This window comes from Asparagus officinalis, chromosome 6, assembly GCF_001876935.1.
Source record: "Asparagus officinalis chromosome 6, Aspof.V1, whole genome shotgun sequence".
NCBI lineage: Eukaryota > Viridiplantae > Streptophyta > Magnoliopsida > Asparagales > Asparagaceae > Asparagus > Asparagus officinalis.
Genome location: NC_033799.1, coordinates 30878649 through 30902251, shown reverse-complemented (window position 1 = coordinate 30902251; position 23603 = coordinate 30878649). Strand labels below are relative to the sequence as shown.

Below are 23603 nucleotides of genomic sequence, written 5' to 3'. Positions count from 1 at the left end.
TGAGTTAGGTTTTTTTAGGTTTTGATATTCTTTTACTTTCTTATTAGGTGAAATTTGAATTTACCCTAATCACATGATTATGATAAAAAAAAAGCTAGTTAAGTTGACACGGGTACTACCTTCTCTATTTCTGAAGCAAAAATGTATTGTATATACCTAAAAATGGTGCTAAGCATTTGCATATACACAGTCAAAGAGAAAAGTAATAAAAAAAATCAGTACTACATGATTTTTCTAAGCTTAATCGTGCGTGTATTATGTTAAGTTGATTTGCAAATTAACTACCATAAGTGCTTTGGCTACTACTATGGCTTTTTTTAACTTACCTTGACTGCACGTGTTTGAAACACCTCATGGAAAGTGGAAAAGTTCTCTATTACTGTGATTTGCAAGAGTCAGTAAAACCATCTTCCGCCTTAAAGTAACATATTAACTTAATTATATATAAACTTCTTTTATGTTTTGCAGGCATTAAGGAAGGCAATCATCACTGGATTTTTTGCTCATGCATGCCACTTGGAGGTAGGTATCTGTTGTTTGTTTACACTTTGCATGGACTGTACTCTTCAAATTTTCTCTCGGGGTCTTAAATTTAAATCTCCTGTTATTGTATTTCTTTCTTCATGCATTTAACATCTTTGTTGCTGCTTGTGAGCTTTAAATATTTATGTTTTATTACTTTCAGTCTGATATTTCTTTACACTGTGTAGTATAATAACCTTTTGGTTATTTATTGTAAAAATTGATGCAGATGATAAGGATGCAGTTTGATCCAATGTTGAAAATAATGAAAATGAGTTATGTAACGCTTGACCTCCTATTAAGTTAAGGAAAAAACGTAAAAAAAACGTAACGCATAGTATAGATAACATTTTTTATTAATTATTTAGATATTTTATAAGTACTAACAATTCATAATAACTTCAATACTTAGAATCATCAAACTTTTCAAACATAACATCACAATTATCAAATATAAAAATGTATTATCATAATCTTTTAACAAAAAGTTAGTCATATGTGACTAACAACCATTCCAAAAAGCATCATCAAATGATCAAATACGTTAACATCGTCAAGTTTAAGGCAATAAACTAAAATAAACCAAACACTTCCAACTCTCGAATTCACAAAAATATTCTAATTCCTAATCAAGTTCACTACATCGATCAAACTAAATAGGATTATATAATGACAATAAGAAATTTTGCATATACAGAGATTGTGTGCAAATTTAATTTCACAAAATCTAGTATTAGCTGAACACTGAAAACTAAAACCTAATCAAAATCAAGTAATAATTGAAGGTAATTAACTCAAACACAACTAATGCACTAATTAATTTTTGTACTCTAATTCTGTGACAGATCTTAAAAAATTATGTTGAAGTGTAAAGTAATAGAGGAACACGTTTGATATGATTTAGGGTAAATTGGCAATAAAAAATATTGAAATTTAAAAGATGATTTTAAAATCACTATTTATTTAAAGTATATAAACTGAGATGCTCAATACATAACTGAAAATGAAAAATTATCTCATTAGAGTCGCAGAAGCTACCGATAACTGGAGGAGTTTCGGAAGAGGCAAGGAGTTAGGGTTGTTAGACCCTAGAGGGGGGGTGATTAGGGTCTTATGCTAATCTAATCCAATACTATGCCAATTAAAACTAATTAACAAATTATTTTTGCAAGATAAATATATAATATGTTATATGCAAGAATATGTAATATAAACAAAAGTAAACTGGAAGATAGTGTGCAAAAAGACAAACGCAAACAAACGATATGATTACGGAGTTCGGTCCCTACGACCTACGTCTCCGCTCCTCACCTTGAGGAGATCACTAACACAACCCAATTTTCTACACTTATCCGAATAACGTTTATACCTCACAATACGGTTTTCTAGTTCACCGAAAACTTCACAACTTACACACTAGCAATACACTACACACCCTCTAAGTGTTGGCCGAGCCTGTGTCACCTTTTTTAAGTACTCGGAATTACAACCTACCTCTAGGCTTTACTACCGACGTCACTCCTCTCGGAACCAACCCCGTCTCTCACCAACCACTTCTCTCGGTGTCCAAGTGTAGTAAAATGTGCATCTCACAAAAGGCTTAATTACAATAAAATGTTCTCTAACATGAATGAGAACTCAATGTAGGCTCAATCTCATAAAATGTTCTCTAACATGAATGAGAACTCAATGTAGGCTCAATCTCACAAATCACAATCCCACAACCCAATATGATGTATGAAACTCAATGTAGGCTCAATCTCACAAATCACAATCCCACAACCCAATATGATGTATGAAATCCTATAAGCTTAATTAGGGTGTGTGTGTGATAAAATGAGTATAAAGGAAATCACACTCAAATAGCAAACTAGCAATAATGATAAATAAAAATCAAAAACAAATTGCTAGAGAATAGAGTTTGAGAAACTTCTCTATTAAACACAATAGAGGTCGGAGATGATTGAGGATGAATTCCCCAATTGAAAGATCAAGCCACCTCTTGTAAACACAAACTTAATCACTTGAATAAATTTTAAAACTCTTTTTAAAACTCACTTCAAAAGATATATCTTGCTGATGAGAAGTTAGGGGTTTATATAGGAAGAGAAAATAACAGCCAAAAACTCAAGCAAATTAGCAAAAATCTCCTAAAAACAAGAAACAGATTCTGTACAAAACTAGCCGTTGGATAGCCTGTCAGTCGACTGACGGGAAGCATCAGTCGACTGATAAACTGAATGTTGTATTCAAAAACGAGCTTATCAGTCCACTGAAAAATATTTTCAGTTGTCAGTCAACGGAAACACAACATAGAGCAAAATTAGGAGAAAACAGCAGCCAAAAACTCAAGCAAATTAGCAAAAATCTCATAAAAACAAGAAACAGATTCTATACAAAACTAGCCGTTGGATAGCCTGTCAGTCGACTGACGGGAAGCATCAGTCGACTGATAAACTGAATGTTGTATTAAAAAACAAGCTTATCAGTCCATTGAAAAATATTTTCAGTCGACTGACAGGGTTAGTCGACTGGTCAGTCGACGGAAACACAACATAGAGCAAAATAAATATTCCAGGCACTTTCTTCAGTCGACTCATCGGTCGACTGATGTTATCAGTCGACTGATCAGTCGACTGATAACAGGTTTTCAGCCTGAGCTGATTTTTAAGTTGAATTTCAAGGCTCTATTAAAAATAACAAATAAAATCTAAAAAATGTAAAACTTTGGAAAACGTTTATAAACATGAATATGAACATGTTGGAAAAAGAATTTTTCAAATAGTTTTTACCATTTGTGAAAACACAGGAAAAATCAACAATGCTAAAATACATAGTTTTCAAACATGTTAGATTTTGCTATTTTGGATCAAATCAGGTTTTGAAAGCTTGTGTAACCTTTATATGGACTTAACAAATGATGTTAACATGGTTGATATAGTCCAAAACATATTTGAATGTAATTTGGCATAAAAACACCTATTTTCATGAAAATTCACAAATGAATTGTGTGTGCAAACTTGAGCTTATAGAATTAATCACACACAATATTATCCTATACTAAGTATACCTAAAATAATCTTTATCTTCGATGTGGCTTGACTTGGTATACTAGCGGATGAAGCTTGAACTTGGATCTTCAACTGAATTGTGTTGGCTTCACCCACTATTCCTCCATCCTTCATTGGATATGACCGTTGAAGCGCAATTCCATCCATTTTTCAACTAGTTGTTTGCCTAGAATAAATACGAAAATACAAACATTAGACAAACAACATTAGTGATAAATTATTTGTTAAACATCATCAAAACAAGAAGGCCAACAAGGGTTTGTGTTGGAGGAAGAAGAGATTGCATATTCGCAGGAAGAGATTAGGGCGATTGGGACTAAATGACATAGGGTTTAAATGATTTGGACGATGGAGATGCATCCAAGCGTCCTAATCAAAGATGCAATTTAACCTAAATAAACCAATGTTAACTGGTTATATAACGTAGCACACATTTAACGCAATATAACGTATTTTTTGGGGGTAAACAGTTTCGGTGTTAAATGGGTATGTTACATAACAAGAGGGCACCGTTAAGTTACAGAATGGGTTATAACGGGTTATACAACGAGTTATACAACAGGGTTTTTTTTAACACGGGTTTGATCAATAGGAAAATGAGATGAATTTGGGTCCAGATCGAAGTAGTAATTGGAGGAAGGGAGTATATACTTATTGGCATGAATAGGAAATGCACTGTTTGATGGACTAGAAACCCATTCTGCGGTCATATTTGATAATTCATTTCCATTGCAAAAATGAATAAAATGGGTTCAAGTTAATGTAGTTTGACCGAATCTACTCTGTGTTGCATAATAATTTGGTCCTCTTAGAATTAGTGCCGTATGAATGAAACCACTTGTTTCTCATAGGTTGTTACATAATAAATAAGTTGCTTATCGAGCTTTGGGGAAGTTATGTTACTTATGTAACAATTTGAGCTTTTGGAATTGAAGGGGCCTTGTACATGATGAACGTGTCAACAATCTCTGTAACTTGGAATTATTTCTTTCCTTATGTCTCATTTGATTTTATACTCTTGGTCCATCTCATTGCCATGAAAATTGCAACAGCTGACATGTAAAATTCTCCTTTTTATCAAAGATTTTCTTTGAGCATTTCCTAAATAGTATAGAGTTAATTGACATGTTAAGTGATAAACAATTGTGGAGCTATGCTTTTGTGATTTTCTCACATCAGGTCACTATGTGTTTTGTTGGAAACTCAGGATATTACTTATGCATAGCCTTGCACTGTAAACCTGAAGAGTGTAGCCCCTTCTAAGCATTTTTTATTCTATGTTTCATACAGTCACTCGCGCTTTTAATAATCTACAATATTACTGTATTGTTTTTGAAGATGGCTTCCTTTTCTTGTTTGCTTGTTTTAGGAATTTAGTCAGAATGGAATGTACAAGACTATAAGGAGTTCTCAAGAAGTATATATTCATCCATCATCTGTGCTCTTCAGGTCTGTAACAATTCTCCTACATTGTATTTTCGCATATCTTCCAAGAATGGCATATGACCTCTGTCACAATCTATGCACAATGTGTTGGTGGTCAATATAGTGTAATCATGAAAGGGCATATTACAGCAAACTTAGGTTGAGATCGGACCAATACTTTTGTTGTCACATGTCCTCTATCACAAAGTTTATATTGGTGGTGATGGAATATTTTTGATAGTTAGTTCTCAATACTGTTTCGTCTTTCTTGTCATAATTGTATTAGGATCAATAATAGTATTGGGAACAAGAGGAGATCTTGAAGATAGCTGGTAAAACATATATATTACGCGGATTGTCAGAAACTTGAGGTAGGGCTCTAATAACCAAGTTGGAATTTCTACAGTAAATACCTTAAACTAAGAATATATAGGGTGGCTGATGAATATAATAACCAAGTTGGAATTTCTACAGTAAGTACCTTAAACTAAAAATATATACTAGGATTGTTGGGAACTCGAGGTAGGGCTCTAATACCGAAATTGTAAAAGGGGAATATAATATATAATGACTGAACAATATGGATCTTGACTGATGAAAGGAAGAAAGGATTACTATTAAAAACAGAATAAAATGAATCATATACATTGTTAAGAAAGGAAGTAGGTGAAGAAATATGTGGTAACAGGTCGCAAATAAGGTCAACCAAAAATCGTAAAGATTTATACGTACAAATCCATATAATTACATGCTTGAACTTTTGATTACTTACATCATGATTCATATTCATTACCCACTATTCTCAAGCTTCTCTTGTTAGCAAATACTGTATTAGTTGTAGGGGGTGGTACATTTCATTTTATAGTTATTTCCTCAATGGTCTTAAGTCCTGGACAGTTAAGCTCTAGTAGTTTCTGTTATTCACATCTTATAGTTTGTAACAGCACAATGAAAGTTTTGAGACGAACTAGCAAATTATTGGATTGCTATATTTATTGCTTCAGAATTCGTGAAGAAACATGAGACGAAACAAAGGGATCAATCTATTCACGATATGGATTTACTTAAAACGTATCCTTCAGCAATTATGCGCCAGTAACCATTACAGGTTTCACATGTTTTGTTCTCTGTGGTGACTGATCAAATTGTCTGCCACAACATTTGAACAGTTTTTGTGTCAAGTTTCCTTGGATAATTAGCAAACCCAAACTATAGTCTCCATTAGTGCTTCCACAGCCTTTTTTTGATGACAGATATCACTCCTTCATTCTCATGGATTCTTGGCCTATAATCTCGGTGGCCTCATGAGAGTTAGATGTAGGAAGCTTTTGCCAAATAATTTTACCTGCAATCCTTACGCTTTGCATTAAAACCATATTATGGATATCTTAACGATTAGCATATAACAGTCTCATTGTCAGATCTTTAATGCCCTGCCTTCGTCATTCTAATTTCCAGTGGTTGTTACATGGATTCTGGTTCTTTTGACATGGTATACGATCTTTAATCAGTTAGTATAAAATTAGAAATTTTGGTGATTATGTGTTATAGTTGGTTTAAAGTTCTATATCTCGTCAATTAAATAATATTACTGGCATTGACATGATTGAATTCCCTCTCTTGAACAAGCTGGGAGGTTTGACTTTACTGGATGAGTGAACATGTTTACCCTGTCGAGACTGATCGAGAGATATGAGATATAATTATCTTATGTCAATTTTATATGTGAACTAACCTTGTGCATGTGTCAGAAGTTGTTGACTGGGGTGTCCTTGTTAGTTCAGGGAGTGAGAGTAGTGAAGAATATATTCTTCTTCTTAGTGTAAAAGGATCTATTATTATTATCATCATCAGTAGTTACAGAAAAACTTGTGTTTATGAAGCTCATGTGTACACCTCTAGAAAGAAATCAATTAGGGGTATCTCTTTAAGGGACTTTGCATTGCTTTCATAGATATGAAAATGAATCAACCCTTGGAATTTCCAGGACTTGTTCTTGATTGAAGAATCAAACTGTGGATGCCACTTATTAAATTGCTCTTTCACTTTTTATGTATATTGAGTTCTTCCATTTGTTGCCAATAGTAACTATAATTCTTTAGCATAGGATTTCAGCAATACAACCGAAGAGATTGGACCGAGCCGTGGAGCTAAATTGTGACTCTTATGTGTGGACATCATATTTGATTGCTATTATGTGCAATGGAGATGACATCATGACAAAATGCACCAATTAAGGGAAATGATAGGATCATAATTAATGGAAGCAGGACTGGAGGAGGATTTGGTTAGAAACAGTGAAGAAGGATACGTAGTGGTCGACTTAAGAGAGGTAGTGCTCTGACTTAACTGAAGAGTGAACCCCAAACAGAACTAGATGGAAGATTAGGATTTCATTTAGTTGACCCCAGAAATATGGGATAAAGGTCGCGTTGTTGTATTGTATGGCAATAATATGCCAATAGAGTTCGGTATGATATTACAACACGGAGATGGAAATGAGGCAAATGTTCAGAAGAAGATGATACAAATCTTTTCAAACAAAGAAAACGGTTTTCCTTGTGTATGTGCATGAGTTATGATTTTTTTATATGCATTTTTATATGCATCACTTTTGTTGCCATGCAGGCACATAGACACCTGATACTCTATTGTCTTAAGTTTGATAGACCAATTAATTTTTTTGTATGTTTATTTTTGGGACACTTCTAAACGTTTCCTTTTGATAACTATTCTTTTACTGAGCTAAACGCTTCCTTGTCTCTTGTAATTCTGACAGGGTTAACCCAAAGTGGGTAGTGTACAATTCACTGGTATCTACAGACAAGCATTACATGCGTAATGTTATCTCCATCGACCCATCATGGCTTCTTGAAGCCGCACCTCATTTCTATCAGCAACGTACTCTGAACCCTGCTCTCTTTTGATAACAACGTCGTTGCAGCACCAGTTTTCTTTGTTAAGAATGGATCTGGCTTCGTTGAGACCCAGGACTTCGAATCTCCATGGCAGTGTTCTCGTGATTCATAGAAACACCTCTAAATTAAAGAGACGAGGCCTGGGATTATGCATGTAGTACGAAGTTTTGAAGAGGAGTAACATGAGGATTGTGGAAGAGATTACCTTAGTTTACTAAATGGAGTGGCTTAATTTGCCGATGTAATTACTTTTTTTCTCTGACAATATCACAGGACTTATATTGTGATTTACTTGAGAAATTCCTCTTTTTTCACTTTAATTGTTTTTCCCTGTTATTGCATGTCTTTTCTTGTGAGCTCATTGAAATATTTGAGAATTTGTAAGGAGTGATCGTCTTTTTCATGGACTCTTTTTTTTTTTCTCGATCCAAATATTATGAGATTAATATTTGAAAGAGGCGACACTTTATTTCTGCCAATAGAGAAGATACTACTATATTTGTGCCCCGGTCTTATGAAGTTACACAAGTGGCATGTTTTATTTGGATCCACATACCATCCAAAATCAAGAGTCAACAGAGAAGATTCTTTATTAGTGACGTAATTGGGATTTATAAAGTTGGACGAGAAACGATTTTTCCTACGACTGAGAGAGAGAGAGAGAGAGAGAGAGAGAGAGAGAGATGCTTACATGAGCAAGTTGACAATTGGCGCTTAATCGTATAATTTAGAAGTCGTCACTTAGCAAGAACACAACTTAACGAGTGAAAAAGAAGCTTCTCAATAATAATTTAGTTATCAACTTTAAATTCATAAATGAGTTATTCAAGGTCTTGCATGATATGGCTCCAGGGGCGGAGTTACATTGAGTCCAATGGGGTCCCAGGACCCCAGTAAAATCTAAATATGTACCAGATATTACATATAAAAAACATAATTGCAGCAATGGCCTAGTGGTTTAACACTCTAGGACCCCAGTAATCCACCAGAGTTCGAGTCTACTGAGCTGCATATTTTCACGATTTTTTTTCCCAATTTCTCTTATCATGTAGTACAGACTGTACAGTAAAAAAATTAAAACCCTTCCCCTTCCCCACCTTTTCAAACTAGAGAAAAATTAAAACCCTTCCCCTTCCCCACCTTTTCAATGTTCACGTAAAAAAAAAGTCCCTCCAACTCCCTTCTTCAACAGTTCTCCAATTTCAACATTAGCCTCGGACTCCCTTCCCAATTCCCTTCTTCATCCGCTAAATCAAACAAGGTATGAATTAACAATTGTTTTTTTTGTTTTTTAGACGATGGATGACTATGTATTTTAATTTATTTTATATTTCATGTGCGTTTTTAAATTATAGTTTGTCATTAAAATAATTTGTGCGTAAAATCTACATTATCAATAATTTTAGGACCCCATATGTTAAAAATCCTGGCTCCGCCACTGTATGGCTCTCAAGAACTCGTCCAACTTTGATAATTGAAGATTAAGCTACATAATTAGCAGCCCAATTGGTCACCAAACATGATAGTCTCCGGTCATTTTTTTCTTCTCTTGGAGGACACATAAAAGTGGTCACAACTGTAGCACGTGGCCAGTCTTATGCTCGCATTTCGATGGTTAATAAGATAGGTGGCCATGAAAGAAATGAAGTAATTGATGTCACATTAGGACATATCTATTCAATGCTATTCATCTTATGGGACGTTATGTTAGATGTTGGTAAAGTAAATTGTACTCATGTTTTTTTTAACAAAAATGGATTGCATCTCGATTATTATTTGACTACTTATGAGCACGAACATTTATATTGTGAAGTGACCTATTGAAGTTACTGCACACAATATTAACATTCCTTATCATAGTGCGTATCTTGTGCAAAGCACGCCCACTATTTTGTTAAGCATTGTATTTCGAACATGCTTTCCTCTAAGGTTTAATATATTTGATTTGATTATTATATGCTTAAAATTAGAAATTATATCTACTGCTATATATTTAAAAGGATGTTTTTCATAATACGGTAAATTACTGTAGCAAATAGTAAATTTATTCTAAAAAATTACTATTTTTGCTATAGTAATTTACTGTAGTATAAACAATAAATCTTTGGATCATCTTTTTAAGTATAGAGGAGTAGATTACACAATGCTACTTGTTTGCCTATTCTTCTTCTTAATATAGGAGGAAACTGACGGACTCAACATTCATGATTAGTAAAAAGAGGAAAGATTCATTTACATGGAGCATTTAAGAGACATTTTTTTATTTTTTTATTTTTTTTATTTTTTTTAAATATGATCTATATATAAGAAACTAATAGAAAAATATTACACATGTGATGATGACAAGCGGGCAACAAGTTGCGCCGCTAATCCTTTCTGAATTGCAAAATCTAACCTACGAAACACATATTCAGCGGACCCTGCTGTCGCTACATTCTTATTCGCGAATTTCTGAACCCTCCTGAGGAACTCCACCGCATCAGCTGCAAGGAAACCAAACGTGTCGAAAGCGAACGGGATGAAGCTGTGGTGGTTGTCCTCGCAAGCTTGATCATGTTTGCCCACCTTGGCCTCTGCCGCTCTATCCGCTGCATGCCCAACCTTGAACTCTCCATTACCAAACCCCACCAACGGAGACACCCCTGTAAGATCAACACAAGCATGCTTCCCCCCGCTCCAACTGTAGACAAGAACGTCTGCCGGCCTTAGAGTAGATCTAGTCTCTCCAGGAGGAGTGAGGAAGTTGACCGGCGCTTCCTTCTATGATGGGATCCCTGCTCTCTGGAGGATATCATACCAGACATCTCTGACTAAATCGTGCCTGTACTTGAACCCCGGCTGCTTCTGACAATGGATGGCATGCTCTCCAAAAGCATCCATCTGCGTCCTACGACAAACTGGACACACTGTCCTCTCCACGAATAAAGGAACCAACAACCTGTACCTAAGGATGACCTGGTATTCCCCCGGAGTCATACGCTGCCCCAAACCCTCAATAGGCGTGACCAACAAGTTATTTAGGCCGGTGAAGTTTCTTTTTAATATGTACCTCCTAAATATAAAAGTTTATATGCCATCAAAAAAATAAAATACAAATAAATGGTTATATACAATCTTCAAATCATACGAGACCGTAAAATTATCTTCATGATAATTCTTATTTACTCCCTAAGTTATTGTCATCCCTCAATTTAACCTCAGCCCTACCTTTTAAAAAAAAAAAAAAAAACTATTGTTAGTTAAGTTAAAAATTTTCAGTTACAACAATAACTATAACAGCAGCAACAATGAAGCATTCATCAATTTTTTTTATTGGGTCTGCTAAAATAAATCATGTTCCTCCATTTTGTTCTATTTTAGATCATCTCCTCCATCGAGGTAACTATTTTTCATATTTTTTTTAAATTGATTCTAGTCAAGTTCTTTCAGATCTATCTCTAAATCATTTTTCCTTATAGATTATATTCTTTTCACTTTTCCCAACTAGCACATTACAAAGTCCTAAGCCATCTTAACTATTCAATTTTAAGTTGCTTTTCACTTAAAAATAATTAATTCTTAATATTTTAAAAATACATCTACCATGATTGTGAGAAGTATCAAAATATTGTATTTCTATCAACCAAGCTTATCATCTTTTCATGGACCGCGTACATTCGTATACGGGCCCACATATCCTAAACTGTTCTCTCTCTCTGTCAAAAAGTAATAAAAGATCCAAGTCGACAAGAAGCGCGGCCCACTCATCCCGCCATCTCCCCAGCCAACGAACTCCCCATCGCACTTTAATATAAATGTTTCATTATTGGATACATTTCACGAAACCCCCCAACTATTGGATTATATGTACAAATCTCCTCTGGACTTGAAAATTACGAAAAAACCTAAAACTTAAATCTCTTCTTCGAAAAACTCCTCTCTTGATAAAGCCAAGAAAAACTCATTCACCTACTACAACCCACCCAATTGCTTAGATGGGGAAATTTTTACTAATTGATCAGGGTTTGAATCCCCTTGTAAATTATCATGGATTATGTGATAAAGATTAAAGCGAGACTCATATCTTCAATGAGTTAAATTGATCCGTGCATGTAGATCTACTTATAGAGTCGAAGTAGAGACAGATCTAACATGATCAAACCACCCCTGCTAAAGTGTTTTCTATTTTTAAATAAATCCTAGAGGGGTAGAACGGAATCTACCAAAAATTTAGAAGATTTTGCTCCAAAGTGTAGGTTTTTTCCTTCTAATTATTAAAGATAAAGGAAATTTTTATCCAAATCTCCCAAAAGTTTAGGGTGTTTCTGTCAAATTTCACCCTTAATCATTCATTAATCCCTTTAAATATCGACCCTTCAATCTCTTCACTCCCCCTCAAACGGCGCCAAAAATGGCAAACCTTTTCCTTTTCCTCTCCCTCTCTCTCCTCCTCCTCTGCCCTCCCATCGCCGCCGTCCGCCCCATCTTCTCCTCAGATCCACTCCTCTCCGATGGAGTTTCCGCCGGCGGCGGAGAATCGCCGGGGTTCTTATCTCTGCCCTCAGCTGCGGAGGAGGAGGGGAGCTGCGAGCAGACGTACGGATTCTTGCCGTGCACGGCGACGGCAGGAGGGAACATGTTCCTGGTGATTGCTTATGGGTTCTTGATGTTCAAGGCGGCCACTTATTTGTCGGCGGGGAGCGAGTTGTTGCTTGAGATCTTGGGGCCTGGAATCGTGGGAGGACTGTTCCTGCCTATTCTTGGCGCTCTTCCTGATGCCATGCTCATCTTAGGTAAAATGACAACGAAGCATTTGCCATTTTGAATTTACAGATTTTGAGAGTTTAAAAAAGGAGGAAAATAGAGAAAAACTTAGTTATTATTGGACAAAATCTGTTTACTCTATACTAATGAAGTAGCTGTTTTGGTTGCAAAGCTATCATCATTTGGCACATAAATTTGCCACGTGACTTTTCATCTTCTTTATTATTAATTTTTTTTCCTTTTCCTTTTCTTTGTGCATTCTGTCTTCTTTGTGTTTTCTCCATCTAAAATCAACATGTAACCTTTTAGGGCCTGTTCGGTGGGGTTGTTTTTGCTTGAGAGTTGGTGTAGCTTTTAGGCCACAGTAACTTTCATGCGTTTACACTGTTTTATTGTGCAAATAGAGTACTGAAGTGACAATAAAAAAATCCCACTTAGCAGCCTCTGACCAATTGTTAATTTGGGGTGGATACCAACCTCCGACGGCGGAGGAGCTCCGACGAGCTCCAGAATGACGCAGGCGAGCTCGAGCCCTGCGTGTGAGCACCTCCCCCGAGCTCTGCGTTCGAATCTCCCCCTCTTAGCTTTGCGTTCGAACCCCTTTTTATCTCGGCGTTTTCTTCGACCTCTGCGTTCGCCTGACTTTGGCGTCCGCGGGCCGCTGGCGACAGGCTGTCGCCAGCCCATCCACATCGCCTATAAAACCCCCATCGCCTAGGGTTTCGCTGTGTGCTGTGCTTCTCCCCTTTCCTCCGATTTTTCTCTCTGGCGGCGGCGGCGATCTGTCCTAAAATCGCAGCAGCGATTTTCCCCTTTTAATCTCAGCTTTCAACAGTGCTTGAAAGGAAATTTAAGAAGAGAGAGAGAGGGGATTTAAGATTAAAGAGAGAGAGAGAGATCATTAAAGAAGGGGTGTTTTATATTGTGGGGTTATTCATTTATTCTCAAGTGAGAATTGAAAGTGGTTCATACCCTTTAATTATTAACATTGTAGCTACAGTGTTTATTTGAGAAATCTCAGTTTTGGGATTTGCTCTTGAATTGTAATTTCTTGTTTGATTAATAAGAAATTATCTGTGTGGCTCCCGAGGACGTAGGCAGTTGCCGAACCTCGTTAAAACTTGGTGTACTTTTTCTATACTGCGTTTCTGTTGCATTAGGGGTTTAGACGTTAAATTCCCAACAACTGGTATCAGAGCTTGAAATGATCTAGAGGAAGTCAGATTCAAGTGGGAGCCATGGCCGCAGATGAAGGGAAAATAAGACTTGAGAAGTTTTACAACCCAATTGAGTTCAGTTGAGATTGAGTTTGATGATAAAGTTCGGGCGTTGATACTTTTGTCTTTCCTACCAGAGAGTTGGAACACTACAGTCATAGCTGTGAGTAGCTCGTCGGGAAAGAAAAATTTGAAGTTCGGCGACGTTCGTGATTTGGTTCTCAGCGAGGAGATCCGACGGAGAGAGACTGGTGAAGCTACAACCTCTTCAGTATTGCATATAGAGTCAAGAGGTAGAAATTCAACCAGGAACGGACGAGGAAAATCAAACTTCAGAGGTAGATCAAAGGACAGGAGGTCCAAATCAAGGAATCCAAGCAACAGCTCGAAGGCTATCGAGTGTTGGAATTGTGGAAAGACCGGGCATTACAAGAATCAGTGCAAGAGTGCACAGAAAAAGAAGGAGGCGAAGGCAGAGGTGAATGTCACCTCCACTTCAGGAGGAGACGACGCATTGATATGCTCTTTGGAGAGCAAGGAGGAATCTTGGGTATTAGATTCAGGAGCGTCGTTCCATGCTACCTCTCAGAAAGAATTCTTCGAGAAGTATACCCCCGGAAATCTTGGATACGTGTATCTTGGTGATGATCACCATGTGCTATTGTGGGCAAAGGCATGGTAAAAATTAAGTTGAACGGGTCTGTATGGGAGCTGAAGGATGTCAGGCATATTCCCGACCTGAGAAAGAATTTAATATTCGTAGGCCAGTTAGCTAGCGAAGGATATACCACGACCTTCCATAGAGATGATTGGAAGATCTCAAAGGGCGCAATGACGATTGCCCGAGGCAGGAAGACTGGTACCCTATATATGACAGCAGGTGCACGTTGTTTGATCTCAGTTGCAGCAGGCAATGAAACTTCAAAGCTGTGGCACCAGAGACTCGGTCATATGAGTGAGAAGGGGATGAAAATCATGCATACAAAGGGAAAACTCCCAGGACTGCAGTCAGTGGAGATGGATATGTGTGAAGAATGTATACTTGGAAAGCATAAGAGAGTCGGCTTTCAGACAAGTGGCAGAACCCCCAGGAAGCAGAAGCTAGAGCTCGTTCACTCAGATGTGTGGGGACCAACAACCACCGCGTCCATTGGTGGAAAACGCTACTTCGTGACTTTTATCGATGATCACTCTCGGAAAGTGTGGGTCTACTTTCTGAAGCATAAGTTAGAAGTATTTGAGGCTTTCAGGAGATGGAAAGCTATGGTCGAAAATGAGACCGGTCTGAGAATAAAGAAGTTCAGGAGATGGAAAGCTATGGTCGAAAATGAGACCGGTCTGAGAATAAAGAAGCTCAGGACCGACAATAGCGGTGAGTATGAAGACACCGGATTCAAGAAGTTCTGCTATGAGCACGGGATCAGAATGGAGAGAACCGTGCCTGGCACGCCTCAGAAAAATGGTGTAGCTGAGCGGATGAACCAAACGTTGACAGAGAGAGCCAGAAGCATTCGTGTACAGTCAGGCCTACCGAAGCAGTTCTGGGCAGAAGCGGTCAACACAGCAGCTTACTTGATCAACCGAGGTCCATCGGTTCCATTGGAGCACAGAATACCAGAGGAGGTATGGTACGAAAAGGAGGTAAAACTCTCACATCTTAAAGTTTTCGGTTGTGTAGCTTACGTGCATATTAGTGATCAAGGCAGGAATAAGCTTGATCCCAAGTCAAAGAAATGCACTTTCATCGGCTATGGTGAAGATGAGTTCGGCTACCGCATTTGGGACAATGAAAACAAGAAAGTGATCCGCAGTAGAGATGTGATATTCAAAGAGAAGGTGATGTACAAGGACATGCACAAGACAGATGACTCAGAGAGCGAGTCAATATTTGTAGATGCAGATGATGTCCCGAGTAACCTCTCGGAAGAACCCAATACAGAAGATCCTCAGCCAGAAGAGCCTATGGGACAAGATGGTGCGCAGGAGCCCGACGCACCAGCTCCGATTTTAAGAAGATCTTCTCGTCCTCCTGTACCCAACAGGAGATACATGAACTATCTGTTGTTAACAGATGGTGGAGAGCCTGAAAGCTTTGATGAAGCTTGTCAGTGTGGAGATACGAGCAAGTGGGAGCTTGTAATGAAAGATGAGATGAAGTCTCTCATATCAAACCAGACGTGGGAACTAGCTGAGTTGCCCACGGGTAAGAAGGCACTCCACAACAAATGGGTGTACCGGGTAAAAGAGGAGCAAGATGGTTCCAGAAGATATAAGGCCCGGCTAGTTGTCAAAGGTTTCCAGCAGAAGAAAGGAATTGACTACACCGATATTTTCGCTCCCGTGGTGAAGCTAAATACTATCAGGACCGTGATGAGTATTGTAGCAATTGAAGATCTTCATCTCGAGCAGTTAGACGTGAAGACGGTGTTTCTTCACGGAGATCTAGAAGAGGAGATATACATGCACCAGCCAGAAGGTTTCTCAGAAGAAAAGAAGAAGAACCTGGTATGCAGACTCAAGAAGAGCTTGTATGACCTGAAACAAGCCCCAAGACAGTGGTACAGAAAGTTTGATGGCTTTATGCTCAAGGAAGGTTTCCAGAAGTGCAACGCAGACCACTGTTGCTACTTCAAAAGATATCAGTCCAGCTATATCATCCTACTGCTGTATGTTGATGATATGTTGGTTGCAGGAACGGATATGAAGGATATCAAGAATTTGAAGCAGCAGCTGTCAAAGGAGTTTGACATGAAGGACTTGGGTCCAGCAAAGAAGATCCTTGGAATGCAAATCACGAGAGATAAGAAGAGAGGTCTCTTGCAGTTATCTCAGACGGAGTACATCAACCGTGTTTTGCAAAGATTCAACATGAGCAACGTCAAGCCTGTGAGCACACCCTTGGCCAGTTATTTTCGTCTATCGAAGGATCAGTCTCCTCAGACAGAAGAAGAGAAAGAGAGTATGGCTCAGGTTCCTTACGCCTCAGCTATCGGAAGTTTGATGTACGCTATGGTCTGTACAAGACCAGACATTGGCCATGCAGTGGGAGTGGTCAGCCGGTTTATGTCGAATCCAGGAAAAGCTCATTGGGAAGCGGTCAAGTGGATTCTGAGATATCTACGAGGCACCACACAGAAGTGTTTGCACTTTGGTAAGGGAGAGGTAGAAGTGCAAGGGTACGTAGATGCAGACTTCGGTGACGAAGTTGATCACCGAAGAAACACCACCGGCTATGTATTCACCGTTAGAACTACAGCTGTTAGTTGGATGTCACAGGTACAGAAGATTGTTACCCTATCCACTACAGAAGCTGAGTATGTTGCAGTGACTGAAGCCAGTAAAGAGATGATATGGCTTCAGGGCTTATTGACAGAGCTGGGATTCAAACAGGAGAAGAATGTTTTGCACAGTGATAGCCAGAGTGCGATACACTTGGCGAAGAATTCAGCATTTCATTCTAGAACGAAACATATTGCGCTTCGGTACCACTTCATCAGATCCCTGTTGGAAGATGACGTGTTGAAACTGGAAAAGATTCCAGGAAGTAAGAATCCAGCAGACATGTTAACAAAGACGGTGACAGTTCAGAAACTGGAGTTGTGCGCAACTTCAGTTGGCCTTCATGCATAGATGATGAGGGCGGAGCCACACATGAGAGGAGCTTGGTGAGATAGCCCGTTGGCGTCGGTTTGGTCTCCAAGTGGGAGATTGTTAATTTGGGGTGGATACCAACCTCCGACGGCGGAGGAGCTCCGACGAGCTCCAGAATGACGCAGGCGAGCTCGAGCCCCGCGTGCGAGCGCCTCCCCCGAGCTCTGCGTTCGAATCTCCCCCTCTTAGCTTTGCGTTCGAACCCCTTTTTACCTCGGCGTTTTCTTCGACCTCTGCGTTCGCTCGACTTTGGCGTCCGCGGTCCGCTGGCGACAGGCTGTCGCCAGCCCATCCACATCGCCTATAAAACCCCCATCGCCTAGGGTTTCGCTGTGTGCTGTGCTTCTCCCATTTCCTCCGATTTTTCTCTCTGGCGGCGGCGACGATCTGCCCTAAAATCGCAGCAGCGATTTTCCCCTTTTAATCTCAGCTTTCAACAGTGCTTGAAAGGAAATTTAAGAAGAGAGAGAGAGAGGGGATTTAAGATTAGAGAGAGAGAGAGATCATTAAAGAAGGGGTGTTTTATATTGTGGGGTTATTCATTTATTCTCAAGTGAGAATTGAAAGGGGTTCATACCCTTTAATTATTAACATTGTAGCTACAGTGTTTATTTGAGAAATCTCAGTTTTGGGATTTAGCTACAGTGTTTATTTGAGAAATCTCAGTTTTGGGATTTGCTCTTGAATTGTAATTTCTTGTTTGATTAATAAGAAATTATCTGTGTGGCTCCCGAGGACGTAGGCAGTTGCCGAACCTCGTTAAAACTTGGTGTATTTTTTCTATACTGCGTTTCTGTTGCATTAGGGGTTTAGGCGTTAAATTCCCAACACCAATTCCCCCAAAAAAGAAAAGTTTTGGGCGGAGGTTGTTGTAGCTGTTAGGTCCAGTTTTCCCACTGGTTTCCTAGCTACAGTATCTTTCACGTGAATTAAAAAAAAAAACCCAGACATTCCCTTAGCCACTCTCAAATAATTTTAATTATTCATGTAAAATTACTTTGGTTTTTTCATAGAAACCACCTTTAGAATAGTTTCATTTTATGGAAACGACATTTAGTTTTCAATTTATATGGTTTTTTGTTGACCCAACTTTATGTTATTTTTTTTGGAAATTGATCCCATCTAGTCTCTGATGAGGATCATTTCTCTAATATACTTGATAGTTAATTATTACAGCAAAATCGAAAAAACTTGGCTTAAAGTGAATCCAGGTTGTCGATTGCAACAATAAACTGTTTAAAAATGGTATATTTATAATTTAACAATCAAAGATGGTTTCTATAGAATGATCATATTTTAAGGTGACTTCTAAGGGGGAAAAAATCCAATTACTTTTATGAGTAAAACAATATTGTAATACTCAGTCACGTGCATCGTTCGGGTAAAAACAAGTGAAAACTGAAGTAGGTTTCTGACCATTTACCCAAAAGGTTTTGATCTTTGCTCTGTAGTTATCTAGGATAAAAAATGTACGGGCAAAATTTGCATCTAGAAGTTAGAAATCACTATTGAAATTGCAGCACATGTCTAAATGTTGATCTTACAGTATATTGACGAAGACTTGTTGTTAATATAGTCATTCATACATTAAGGCCGTGACTAATTTTAGTACAAATTATTGCCATCTGCAGTATCTGGTCTTTCTGGAACCAAAGAAGAAGCTCAAAAGCAGGTCTTGATTGGAATTGGCTTGCTTGCTGGTTCAACTGTCATGCTTTTGACATTACTATGGGGTACTTGTGTTGTTGTTTCAAAGTGTGATCTTTCTGAGAATTCGACTTCAGTAGATTCACAAGACACAAAAGGGTTTAGTCTTTTTGGTATGTATTCAATCTACACTCGATCTTTACACAGAAGTGCTTAGTACTGCTATATAAAGAAGTATCGTTTTATCAACTTCTTTTTTTTTTCTGTCAATAATTTATAATATATACAAGCTTTACATAATTATGGTTGTTCTGCTACATTATCATTACTGCTGTATTTTGAGAAAGTGTAGTTGCTGTTTTATTACTTGGTGGGTGGTGTCTCCAACAATGTATCATTTTCTGCCATATCTTTGCAGGATCTGGTACCACTACAGATTTGCAAACTACTTATGCTGCTAGAATCATGGCTATATCCATTGTTCCCTTCATCATTGTGCAACTTCCCAGAGTTTTCAAGTTTCCATCAGGACAACGTTTAATGGTCTTGGTCGCGCTCATTGTTTCAGTTGCACTTGTACTTTCTTACTGTTTGTACCAGGTATTTCACTTGCCCCAAAAGTACTTTGTATATATTTTAACGACACATTTTCATTTGCTATCAATTTGCAATTTAAGACTTGGTTGTGCTTGTAAATGTATTTTAATTGCACAGCGCATGCTTGCATGCTTAGCTGTAAGTTTCTCAACTGGAGTGACTGCTTGAAATTCTTTTGTTTACTGAGTGTACCTGGCCCAAATAGAATTGGTTAACAGGGGTAATGTATTAGGTGCAGTCTCCATTTTTCTGTATGCTTTTATCATTTGCATATCAAACCTTTTTCAATATGATTGAGATCACGAATTTTAGTTAATCTCATAGCTTGTGCTGCACTCAGTCACTTGCAAAGTTTTCTTTCGGTAGAATGCTTGTTTACTTGTAAAACAGTCATGTCTCAAAATTAAAGCGTATGATGCTTGCATAGGAAGCTTGTCTTCTTTTGCAAATAATATTATTATTGGAAGGGCATATGTTAAAAAGCAGTTAAGGGTACTTGCATCATTTTTGCCTATTTGTTAAGCAGAATTAGGGAATTTGTACTGCACAGATATATAATGTCATCAAGACTGCAAACTATTTCAGTTGATTAAGTATCTACCGTTAGGTTGGAGGGATAATTGAACACACACCCCTTGTAGTATTGTCGATTTGGACTTACTACCTCTCTAGTTTCATTCTGGAAAATAGACCCACCAAGATCTTACTTCATTTGTTGGCTGTTAGTTTTTGGATGCACGTCGGTCCACATGCTTCTAAATAAATGCAATGCCTTTTCTTAATATAAAAAAACCATCTTGGCATATAGACCTCCTGAATGATATTGTGGTCTGCAAAACAAGCATGTCTCGAAAGGTTTCTGCAGCTCTGATGATGTTTTTAGTATTTCTTTGTCACATGCATCTGTATCTTAGTTTTTTCAATTCGAAATACCTGNCTATAGTTGAATTACATTATTCTCTAAGGCACACATTAGTCCCATAGCCAAGCAGAAAACATTCCATACAGAATGACAGCATCCTATTATTATTTTTTAACAGGTTTGTCAGCCATGGATTCAGAAGAGAAGAATAGCATACGCAAAGCATAAGCATGTGATTTCCGGCATTTTGCAACATGCCGAAATGGAAGGTCTTGGTCGTCTTCTAACCAGCGATGGAGAACCTAATATACCAGCCATTAAAAAGTATGTTTCCCTTGCGTACAATTTTTCTTTCTAAATATCAAACCTACACTAACCTATAATTATTTATTGCAGGTTGTTTCACAAAATTGATTTGGATTCAAACAATGTACTTTCAAATGCTGAACTAAGAGCGTTTATCATAGGAATCCAGTTTGATGAAATAGACCTGGATAAAGATGATGCTGTAGCGAAAGTGATGCATGATTTTGATACATCGAGAAATGTAGATGTTGATGAAACAGAGTTCATCAATGGAATCACGAGATGGATTAATGAAGCCAAACACACTGTTGACACTGCTGGTGTTCACTCAAAAAATTTCATCCATGATTTTCATTCGGTAAGTTGTTCGTGGTTTTGTCATATCCTATTAAAGTTCATAATAACATTTGTCATTACTTCAATATATGCAGAGAACAAAAGATGAACATAACATGTTGATTGATAAGAGTGATGAGGTTGTCGAGAGCGTTCAAAATCCAACTTGGATATGCATAAAAGCCCTCTTACTGTTGTTACTCGGAACCGTGATGGCAGCTGCATTTGCAGATCCTCTTGTAGATGCTGTAGATAATTTTTCAATTGCTACTAGTATACCTTCATTCTTCATCTCTTTCATTGCGATGCCTTTAGCTACTAACTCCAGTGAGGCTGTCTCAGCTATTATTTTCGCCAGTCGAAAGAAGCAAAGGACGTCTTCACTAACATTTTCTGAGGTTTTCTTCTCTACCTCTTAATTAGAACTACTGTTTTCAGAAGCATAGTATTCCTATTTCCACAAGGTTATGGATATTTTAAGCAAAAGTTACCTTAATCCATATATACTTTCTACTGTTGACACCCATTTTATATCCACATTTATGGTATACTTGATTCTTCATCTCTAATGGTTATGTCCTTTATTAGTTATATGTCATATAAGAGTAGCTGAATTTAAGATAGCATTGTTGCGGGAGCAAAGATGGTGCAACTTTAAACACAAGAACCTTAATTTTCAGCAAGTATCTAATTTGACATTTGTAAATTGTTCATTAGCAGATGGATTTGTATGGGAAGCACTTCGGTATACAATAAGCGCATGAAAGTGGTAAATTGACAAGAGACGCGAACTGTGACCAAGCTTTTTCGGATACCTTCAAGCAAATAATCCAAGAGATTGTGTTAGTAATTCTTATTCATAGGGGAATTGCAGCACACCCATTTTTCACTGTCAACCGAGATACACAAGACCATCCTACACTATTGCTCCTAGAAAACAGCCCTCATGAACAATGTTTTTTTAGCCATAACTGGAATTCCAGAATGCACATATAAGGCAACACGAATCGTTATCATGATCTTCATCCTAGAGTACTCAGCCTTGTTTAAGAATGCCATTAGAATTTATTGCAGGTAAACACCTTGCGTATATGTCAGAACCATTTTCCTGACTTTTGGTTATCGCTGCAGATATACGGTGGTGTAACTATGAATAATACACTTTGCCTGGCGGTATTCTTGGCTCTTGTTTATGCAAGGGGATTGACTTGGGAATTCTCTTCTGAATCGCTCGTTATTCTTCTTGTTTGCATCGCGATGGGCCTCTTTACAAGCTTCAGAACGACATTCCCACTGTGGACTTGCATGGTTCCTTACTTGTTCTATCCGTTGTCTCTGGCAATTGTTTATGTGCTAGACTTTGTTTTTGGATGGTCATAGACTGTCCTAATAAAGTAATTAAGAAAATTCATGTAGAGGGTCCTCAATGGCAAATCATATAGGAACGTAGAATGTGTTCTAGCACATTTTAAAGTTGATAATTGCACGGATATATTATTCTGATTCAATCATATAGGACTAATAACGTTTATTAGTGCCACTGATTTAAAATATGTAAGGGGACACATGTCATATTCTCCTTCTCTCTATGATTTTCTAAAGAGGGCCCTCCAGAATTATTTCTATTAACTTTTGTATACTCTAATCAGTCTGATGAGATTCTTTCTAAATCTTACTTTGATGGACGTTAATGGTATTCTCTGGTTAAATGAGTTGTTTTGGGTATATACATATTTTTTCCTATGTCGTCCGTGAATGCTGATAAGATGCTACGAAAACAATTTTATGTGGCTAAGCTTCCTAAGTCTTCACTGAACAACTTCTGGAGGAAAATAGCTGAATCTCGGAAGTTACTATTTGCTTGTGCACGTACAAGTTCTTTGTGCTGGGACTTGCCGAGCAATGTTACAGTAACATCAGCAAATACTATCAGGAAGTTGTACACATATCTAGTATCATGAAGGTGTGTAACATGTTTATTGTTCAATATTCAGTGAGGTAGCTTGTATCCAAAAAACCTTGAGCGTGTTGGGCAAAACATTCACAGTGTTAAACTATCCACTGCAATTCTTGCTACATTTTTGCTTCCCCATTGAGACAGTCTTTAGCAAAACCTGGCTCCTTGTGCGGGTATCACTGTTCTCAACACTTTAGCTTCAAGTAAGTTGAAATTGATAAATGGTTCACAACCCGTACAAATTATGACGAATCAATGTTTGGAGAACTGTTATTTGTCTCGGTTCACTGGATAATTGGTGTACCAAAGAAGAAACATGTATTATTGTAACTAATTCTCAAATTCATTTGT

At 37.8% G+C, this 23603-nt stretch overlaps 2 protein-coding genes across 2 annotated transcripts in view; both read left to right on the top strand.

Annotated features, from left to right (window-relative positions):
* The window catches only part of LOC109844392 (probable pre-mRNA-splicing factor ATP-dependent RNA helicase DEAH9), a 30265-nt gene extending 21926 nt beyond the window's left edge, over nt 1-8339 (top strand). Inside the window, 3 exon segments of the mRNA XM_020413399.1 lie at nt 469-522; nt 4963-5042; nt 7798-8339. Of these exon segments, the coding sequence (XP_020268988.1) occupies nt 469-522; nt 4963-5042; nt 7798-7945 (282 nt within the window). The 3' untranslated portion in view covers nt 7946-8339.
* Nucleotides 12316-22976, top strand: LOC109845113. The gene is made up of 7 exons (XM_020414319.1): nt 12316-12708; nt 19179-19367; nt 19613-19794; nt 20832-20977; nt 21050-21317; nt 21391-21693; nt 22427-22976. Exons 1-7 carry the CDS (start codon nt 12327-12329, stop codon nt 22673-22675), a joined length of 1719 nt encoding a protein of 572 aa, XP_020269908.1. The 5' UTR covers nt 12316-12326; the 3' UTR covers nt 22676-22976.